At 55.8% G+C, this 8,794-nt stretch overlaps 1 protein-coding gene across 9 annotated transcripts; it reads right to left on the reverse strand.

Annotated features, from left to right (window-relative positions):
* Positions 1 to 5,301: 5,301 nt before the first annotated feature.
* Positions 5,302 to 7,570, reverse strand: C2CD4D (C2 calcium dependent domain containing 4D). 9 transcript variants are annotated; one of them, XM_036905099.2, is made up of 2 exons: positions 7,506 to 7,570; positions 5,302 to 6,531 (listed from the first exon to the last, which is right to left on the reverse strand). In XM_036905099.2, exon 2 carries the CDS (start codon positions 6,435 to 6,437, stop codon positions 5,391 to 5,393), a length of 1,047 nt encoding a protein of 348 aa, XP_036760994.2. In that variant the 5' UTR covers positions 6,438 to 6,531; positions 7,506 to 7,570; the 3' UTR covers positions 5,302 to 5,390. The 9 variants fall into 9 exon arrangements, with proteins under 9 accessions (XP_036760994.2, XP_036760993.2, XP_036760992.2 ...); XM_036905098.2 differs by lacking the exon at positions 7,506 to 7,570 and adding an exon at positions 7,182 to 7,379; XM_036905097.2 differs by lacking the exon at positions 7,506 to 7,570 and adding an exon at positions 6,817 to 7,172.
* Between the last annotated feature and the right edge of the window lie 1,224 nt (positions 7,571 to 8,794).

Here is an 8,794-nt window from a genome sequence, read left to right on the forward strand (position 1 = left end):
CCTGGGCACCGTCCTTGCTGCCCTGGCTGCCCAGGAGGGCAGGGAGCAGGGCCCAGGGGAGGGAGGAGGGGGAAGGGAGGGTGCGCCTGGCCTGCCTGTGGGCAGGGGAAAGGAGTGGCTGGCAGAGCATGCTGGCACCACAAGGGGACAAGGGGAGAGACCAGAGGAACAGAGTTTGGTGTCTTGAGGAGAAATAGGTTAGGTGAAGGGATGGGAACTAGCTTTTATTGATCACCTACTATGTTCTGGGCCCTTTGCAAGGCACATTATGTAAACCTGTGATTTTCTTTGATCCTCACAACTTCCCCCATGAGGGAAGCATAATTATTCCAGATTTACCCACAAGCTAAGTGATAAAGATACTAATGACTTTCCCAAGGACAGTATGCAGCTGAGCTGCGATTTGAATACAGGTCTTTGTGACTTCAGAATCATGTACTTTCTACCTGACCAGGACATGCGACAGGAACAAGGGAGATGGAGAGGGAGGAGATGGAGGAGAGATGGCCTATTTGGAGAGGTGGGAGTGGAGATTGTACCTCTTCTCCAAGATGAGGTCAGATTCAACCCAGTGGTTCCTTGGTTCCTTGAGGTCTCTGCCTGCTTAGCCCCTGCACCTTGCTGCCTTTTCCTAGATTTCCTTGACTCCCCAATGCCTCCGTATCTTCCTGTTTATTGGGGGCCAGAGGACTGGCCTGGAGGAGTGTGCAGAGGCAGAGGAGCAATGGGAGGGGAGAGGGGAGGAGAGACCCTGTACTGCACTAGCTGGGGGAAGGAGATCCCCCAGGCCAGGTGGATGCACAGCTGGGGCCTGCACCAAGGAAGGGTTCTGCAGAGAGCAGAGGGACAAGACTTCCACAGGTCCTGGATGCCACTTCTTTCCTGCACAGCCTCAGCCCAGAGTTTGATTAGCTGGGCCTAGTTCTCCTGGTTACCCAACAGGCCAGCTGGCCAGGAGCCAGGCTGCAGTGGGGAGGCTCTCTGGCACCTCCTCTTGCTCCCTCTCCCAGCTGGTAAACAGCAGAGCAGGAGCCAGCCATGCCACGGCACGTGGCACCTGGCGTGGAGAGAGCAGGCAGCTGTCCCTTCCCTCTCTTGCCCTCTTATTTCCCCATCCTCCACTTCTGCTCCACCCTGGGGCTTCACCCTCTGCTGCCATCAGCACCTCCATTCCTGGGGAGCTCCCAGAGCTTCCCAATGGCTGCAGCTTGAGAGACAAATGTTAGAAGTAGAGAAGGACTTTCCATCTACTACAATAGTTGACAAGGGGGTAGGGAGTGAAGCAGGGGTGGAGTGGAAACTTTGGGGACCTTCTTGTACTGGGTGTCTGAGAGTATGTTTCTGTGCCTTGATTATCCACAGGTTCAGATTATCCCTGTGTCTTTTTGGCAAATGCATGGCCTTTATCCAATGGCCCACGTGCTTATGTATACTTTTCTGCACAGAACAGGATGTTGGTCTGTTTGGGGTTCTGCCCCTTGGGCAGGCTTGGAGTAAGAAGCAAAGCTCTCTGAAGCACCACCTACCCAGTACCATTTGGCAGACAAGTAGGGCCAGCAAGAGGTAGAGGGATGAGAGCAGGGGGTGCTGGGGCAGCGTTCTGCTCTCCCTTTCCTGCTCCTGTGATTGGCTTTTCTCCCACTCAGTGTCATCTCTCTGTGTCTCTCTCTGCCAGCCCCCTCCCTGGTGAGGGCTCTTCTGGTTTTTTTTTTTCTGCCTCTCCAGTTCTTCCCTCTTTCTTCTCTTTAAGTCTCTCTTCCTCTGTCACTCTGGGTCTCCCAGGGCCCTTCCTGACCTCCAAATCGTGAGCACAGAATGGAGACCATGCAGACTGCCTGGGAATAGGCACTTGGCCATGGTACCTTGCCAGGCAGCCCTGCCTGCTCCATATGCCACAGGTATGGCTGCCTCACCTAGCCATGCCATTCGGTGCCACTCTGCAGGTTGGGGAGGGAGTGGCTGAGGGCTGGAAAGGTGGGGTCCTGGCCTCTAACAGCCTTCAGTCACAAGCTTCCTAGACTTTCTCTTGTCTCTCTACCCCTGCCTTGCTCTTAGTGTGGATGGCTGGGGTTCTTTCTCCCTAGGGCAGGAAAGTACTGTGCTCATTCTTTTGGGAAGTCTCCCCTTATACCTAACCTTCCTCTCTCCTGCTCTGATCATAGCCCCTTTTCTGGAAGGAACCAGTCCTTTCAAAGCAGAGCAATGGTTATTTCCTCCTCAAATATATTCTTACATTCTTATACAAGGAAGAAGCTGATAGGGATCAAAGAATCATTTCACCCCCCACTGCCCAAGTTCCCCTATCAGGCTGGGGAATCTCAATGCAGGGGGCAAGCAGCCTGGGGTGAGGGAGGATGGTGGGTGGTGGTGGTGGCTTGGAACTGGGGAGCAGTCACCAACTTCTCTTTCCCTCTGTCCCCATCCCCTAAACTACAGAAACCACTCAAAACTCAATGTAAGCCTGCCCTTCCAGGGAGGGCTTGGGGCTGTGAAGGTGGAAAGTACATGGGCCCTGGGCAACCTTCCTGCCACATACCACCCCAGCCCTATCCCTATTGGGTCACCCCTTGGGGGAGCCTGATCAAGTGACCAGGACCACCTCTCTTTGGGTCCTCCCTAGGAGGTCCATGCCTGGGGACTTCTCAAACCACTGGAGCAACTTAAGGAGGGGGCTGTACCTCCACCTCCCTCAGCCATTAAAAAAGGGACAAACTAGGCTCTATAAACATCTGTAGATCTTACAGTCTCCCCCCTCCACCATCTTCCCATTCTGGTCACAGAAGCCGCTGTGGCTGGAGGGAATAGTGGGAGTTTGACCCCAGCTCCTGGCCCTGAACTTTCCATGATGACCCTGATTATGCCACTTATCTTTCAATTAGCATTCGTGGCATTTAGGCTTGGGTGCAATAAGGAGGGTCAAAAAGCAGGAACTCTGATTTTTGGAGCCAAAGACTTGGATAAGAATGTGGCCTGACTTTTATTAGTCCTCAATTACCACATCAGTAAAAAGGGACAATAATAACTGTCCTGACTTGTGTTTGTGTACTTTTTCTGAGACCAGAGCAGTCTGCATGCAGGAGTGGTTCTTAGGACCTTATTCACATTCGCAAGTTTCTATGGCTTTATCTAGCCGGGAAGTTCCAACACGGGGGGACAGTTCACAGCTGTGTACACTGAGTGAGCTGCTTTTGAGTGGAGTGGACTTGAAATCCCCCGCACAACTACCTCTGAGTGGTAGGGCAGGGTGGGGGACCTTGGAGGAGTCACAGTCCCAAAGTACCCCTGCAGCTAGCACTGCTCCCCAGGCAAGTTCAGTTAACCCCAATGATCTATCTCCTCAGTAAAATGGGAATAATACCTATCTTAATGAGTGGTTGGGCTGATTAACTGGGATAGCACAGGTAAAGTACAGGACTTGGTACAAAGTACTGTGGTTAGAAAAAAATGTTTCACTCCCTCCCTTCTTCCCATTACTATAATCTTTTCTTCTTTTTATCTGACTCCCTTTTTCCTGTGCTCTTTCCTGCCTTCTTTTCTCTGTAATATCTTAAAAAGTAACTTTTTTTTTTACATTTTACTTATTCATTTTGTAACTTGTCTGATCACATTTCTGTTTTGATCACTGCTGTACCAATGCCTGGCATCTCACAGGCCCTTCCTAAGTATTTGTTGAAAGAATGCATAAATGAAGGTTAAACGCCCTCTGTGCTTCTTTCCAGCTACTTTCAAATGGGCACTGATCCAGTTGCTCACCAAAGGTTATGGGAGGATTTGGGGCTGAAGTAGAAAGACAGTACTAGGGATAGAGTTAAACATATGGGTCGACTTCACAGACTGAAAAGACTGGAGCGCTATCATCCTAGGGAAGGAGGAGACCCATTTTAGTGACCTGGCTGGGAGGCAGCAGCAGGCACTTAGGGATATAATAGTGAGGTGATAAAGAGCCCAGGCTCTGGAGCCAGACTCTGTGGGTTCTAATCCTAGTTCTACTTCTCCTAAAATGAGTAAAGCCCAAGGTCGCATTGGATAACAGTAGTACTTAACCCTCATGGCAGTTGCAGGGAGGAATAAATGATAACCGTGGGAACAGTTCCTTGTCTGGTACTAATAGTGCGGCCGTTAGCTCTTATTATTATTTGGTCAATGCTACCACCTGGTGGACATCTGGAGCAGGATTTCCCTGACCTAGGGCTGGGAAGAGAGTACCTTATCAGGAGGAGGAGGATGGAGGACCTGGGATATGTGTTGCATCTACACTACACATGTTGAGGTTTACTGGGATCTAGTGGGCTAGGCCCTGGTTCTTGGCACTGTGAATATGAGAACCGGCCCAAGGGGGGCAGGGAGAGAAGCTGGGTTGGCTTAGTGCCTCCCTCCTTTTCTCTTTCCCTTCCTCCCTCCCTTCCTTCGTCCTTCCCTCCCTCCCTCCCTCCTCCCCTCCTCCAAGCTTGGCCTGAGCCAAGAGGAATCAGCTCCAAGGAAGGTAGAGAGAGAGAAGAAGGTCACTGTTGACGTCAGGGACATTCAGGTAAATATAATCTGACCTACATTTATCTGCCTTCAATACCTTCCCCCTACTCACCAGGATAGCCTTTTCTAGGCATCTCTGATAGCAGCTCTCACACTCTGGTAGGACCCCCTCCTCCCCCGAGATCGCCATCCCTGGGACTTTATATCTAGGTTATTCAGTACCAAGTCCCGCTCTGGCTCTTGGCTCCAGCTTTGCCTCCTAGGGTGCACAAGCATAGAAGGGATAGGCGAGAGAGGACACCTAGAGGCACCATGGGCTAATCTGACAACCCCTGACCCTCTCCCAAGGCACACAAATTTCATCCCGTCAGGGCAGATGTGAGTGTGAGTGGGGAGGTGGATAGGTGGGGGGAAGTGTATCCCAAAAACAACCTCAGGGGAAGGCTTCCGTTGGCTTCAGTCACAGAGCCTTTTCTGGAGTGACTCAGTGATTGGAGGGTCTCCTGAAGGGGTGGACAGGGACACCTTGTGGGACAGGGACCCTAGGACCTACCCAGCCTGGACCCTAGGACCTACCCAGCCTAAACCTACTGGACTAGCGTCCAGAGTGTCTTGGGGATGAAGCCCAGGATTCTGCATGTTTAACGAGCTCATCCAGGATTTCCATTGTCTGGTTATTCTGATGGCCCTTCAGGTTTGAGAACCACTGCTTAAAAGTGTGCTCTAACTCAGACAATGTGAATGAGCTGCCTCTATCCCTCGGATGGCCAGAGCAGGGGAGGAGGGTAGGCTGCAGATCGCAGAGCGTAGGGTGCCGACAAGGGGATGGGCATTTTATTAGCAAAAATAAATACAAGCTGGGCAGGCGGAAAGGATGAAGACTGTAGAGCCAGTGATCTCTTAAGGAAGACTGTCTCCGTCTACAGGCTGAGATGCGCAGGCGCTGCGGAGGCCCCCGGCCCTGGCCCCCCACCCAGGGGAGGCAGCAGGGCAGTAAGGGGCGCCTCGCACTCCCCCAGCAGCTCGTCCCTGCGGAGTCCCGCTCCCCGGTCCAGCACTTTGGCTCTCAGACTGCGCGCCGCAAGGTCCGGAGGGCCCAGGCCGTCGAAAAAGAAGTCCTCGTTGAAGATGGGGTTGGCGCTGCATTTGACCGCGCGGCTCCGCTGGCCCCGTTGCTGGACGCGCGGCCGCAGCCTCAGCACCACGCAGCAGCCGCCGCCGCCGCTGCCCGCGCCGACCCGCGGCCTGGGCAGGCCCTCGGCGCTCACCAGCCGCAGCCGCAGCCTGCGGGGCCCGGCCTGGTACTCCGCAGAGAGCCGCAGCTGCCCGCCGCGGGGCCCCAGACGCAGCACGCTCTCCTTGGTTGGCCGCAGCTGGCGGCACAAGAAGTCGAGGTGGAAGAGCGGCGGCGTGGGCGGCCCCGAGCGGCGCGGCGCGTACGGGCTGGTGTCGGCGGAGCTCGCCTCCTCCGGGGACAGCGAGTGCGGCCGGAGCGGCCGGCGCCGGCCGGGGCCCGGCCGCGGCGAGCCGAAGGGTGAAGAATCCGGCGACGACGCCGTGTCGCTGTCGGGGGCCCTGCACAGGCGCAGGTCCGGCGCGGAGGCGTGCAGCCGGGCCTGCGCCGGCGGAAGCCCTCCAGCGGGGGCGGGCGGCGGGGGGTGGAACAGTGACTCCCGCCGGCGTGTGTGCGGGCTCTCGGGCAGGAAGGCCCAGCCTTCGCGGCCCGCCAGGTGAGGCAGCGAACAGACCGAGGGGAGGCAGCGCCCGGCCAGGGCCTCGGCCGCGCCTGGGTCCGGGAGCCGAGGCGGGATGAAGAACTGCGGGATGCGGTCGGGGGTGAGGACGTTGGGGCAGGCGCGCGCGAGCGGGCCCTCGGAGCGGCGCTTAGAGAAGAGGCTGGAGGGCGCCCACCAAGCCCTGGGCTCCGCGGTCCCTACCCTGCAGCCAGCTTTCTCCAAGAGCCACATGCGGTGGGTGGGGGTGTGGAAGTCCAAATTCCGCGGGGCCGAGAGGGTGCAGATCCAGCGTCTCGGATGGAGGCCTGGGAGGAGCTGGTCTGGTCTGGAGAGAAGAGGAGCCAGAGCAGGGTGATGATGCGAACGCACCCCGGGTGGACTGACGTCGCGCCGTTCTCCCCTGGCCCGCGGGGCGACCGGGCCCCTGCTTGAGCAGGAAAAACCAAGGGTGCCAAGTCTGGGACCCCGGGGAGAAATGGAGGGAGCCCAGGACTATACAGTCACATTTTCAGATGCAGACCTCGAATATACACAGATTCCTCCATTTGTACTCAAGACTGCCTACTCATTTCAGAGTGAGAGAGCCCATCTCTCCCACTAGGCTACTTACTGTTGGGGGACTACAGTAACAATACCAAAAGGTCTGTAGTCACAAACACGGACCTGGGTCCCAAACCCCACTCATATACCCCGCTCCCGCTTAAGAGACACGGTGGCACTAGGCGGGCTCACTCCTTCATCCCAGCCCATTTCGAAAACTCGGACTTTCCTCCACGATCGGGTCTGGCGCCCCTTGGGCTGTCCCCACCCCGTCCGGGCGTAAGCTTCTCCAGACTGAGCCGTCTTTCAGCCCTAGCCCCACCTGCCTCCTCTTGCTCCTCCCTCGCCTTCTCGAGTCGCTCCAGGCCAGCAGCGGACTCGCTGCATTTCTGGCTGCTAGCCTCGAGCACCCAGGGATAGTCCAAGGAGACGCACCTCTCGCGGGGCACATATCCTACCCGCTGAAGCCCCAACTGTCCCGCTCCGCCGCCCAGCCCTACCGCACCCCGAATATGCAGGGCGGGGCCCAGCCGTTGGGCAGCCCCTCCCACTCTCCACTCCTCTTCTCGCTACGGAACTACTGAGCACAAAGGCAGCATTGATTCTTCGCCACCCCCAGAGCCGGCTCAGGCAAGCCCCGCCACCGCGCGCTCACCGCACCCCGGCGCCGCACTCCCGGGAACGCGATGTTCCCACCGGTCGGCCTGGCAGTCCGAGCCCACAGCGGGCTCCGTACGACGCCCAGAGTGCAGGCCTCACCTGTGGGCAGCTGCTGAGTCCAGGCCTCTGGCCGGAAGGGGTTCAGAGCCAGGAGGGCAGCAGCTTCCTCTCCAGCTTGCTCCCCGAACCCAGTCCTTCTGGGAGGAGCTGGCAGGGGCCTCCGTTGCCTACGTACGACCTCTTTTCCTGGATAAACACAGCTCTGTCTCTGCGGCCATCAGCCCGGCCTTCTTAACTCCTTCCTCCAGGCAATCCTGTGTCCCGGGCTCCTCTACTAGGCCCAGGGAGACCTGCAACGAAGAGGGAGACCGCCATCAGTGGGCGGTGGCTTCCAACCTTCTGTGCTGCCCTGATCCCATCCAGCCCTCCTAGGTGAAGCCCGTAGCCGTGACCACAAAATCTATGTGCTCTGTAGAGCCCTCCTCGCTGGGCTTTGGCCTTGGCCCCACTGTCCCATTCTGGAACAATTCCAACAGCTCCCAGACAGGGCGATTTGCAGGAATTAGTTCTCTGAATTACACTGGCCCAAGAAAAAGTGACCACGCTCAAGGTTTCTGGACATAGAGACACTGAGGACAGAGCTGGTTCCTTCAGTGGTCAAGGAGAGGACGCCTGTGCCCCCTATCCTTGCAGAAATCTGTTAAACTCCAGTCATGGAGGATGTCTTCCCCTTCCCACCCCTTCCCTGCAGGCAGATCCTAGGGAGCACAGACCACCACTGACAAGATAAGGCACTCCAGGCACACCCACCATCCCTGTCTCTCAAAGGCATCAGGCTCATTTCCTCCTTAGGACCTTTGCATAGGCTATTTTCTCTCCTAGGACCATTCCTCCCTTTATCCTTCAGATCCTGAGGCCCTCAGTGACACCCTCCCATCTAACATAGGGGCTTCTGTTGTATACCTTCACAGCACCCCATACTTTTCCTTTATGGCACTGACCAAAGTTTTTTCTGTGATTTATGTATGTGATTATTTATTTAACATCTTACTAGACTATAAGCACTAACAGTGCTTAGCATGAGATAGGTGTTCAGTCAGGATTTGTTGAATGAATTAATGATCTTAAGCAGAATTGTACCTGAATCTGTTCATTGATCCATTTACTTTACTAGGTAATGGGGATGCATAGAATGGGGAGCAATCTAAGGAGAGAGGCAGACAAAAGTGCAAACAACAACAGGACAAGGCTCACTCAGCTCAGTGGTGGTTCTGGGGATGGTGGAGTCCTGTAGCTAAGAACTCACAGCTTTGGTGTCTGTCAGGTGAGTTCGGGATCTGCGCTCTGCAATTTCCTAGCTGTGTGAACTCTGGCATGTAACTTAATCT

The sequence above is a fragment of the Manis pentadactyla genome, chromosome 4, assembly GCF_030020395.1.
Source record: "Manis pentadactyla isolate mManPen7 chromosome 4, mManPen7.hap1, whole genome shotgun sequence".
Classification (NCBI taxonomy): domain Eukaryota; kingdom Metazoa; phylum Chordata; class Mammalia; order Pholidota; family Manidae; genus Manis; species Manis pentadactyla.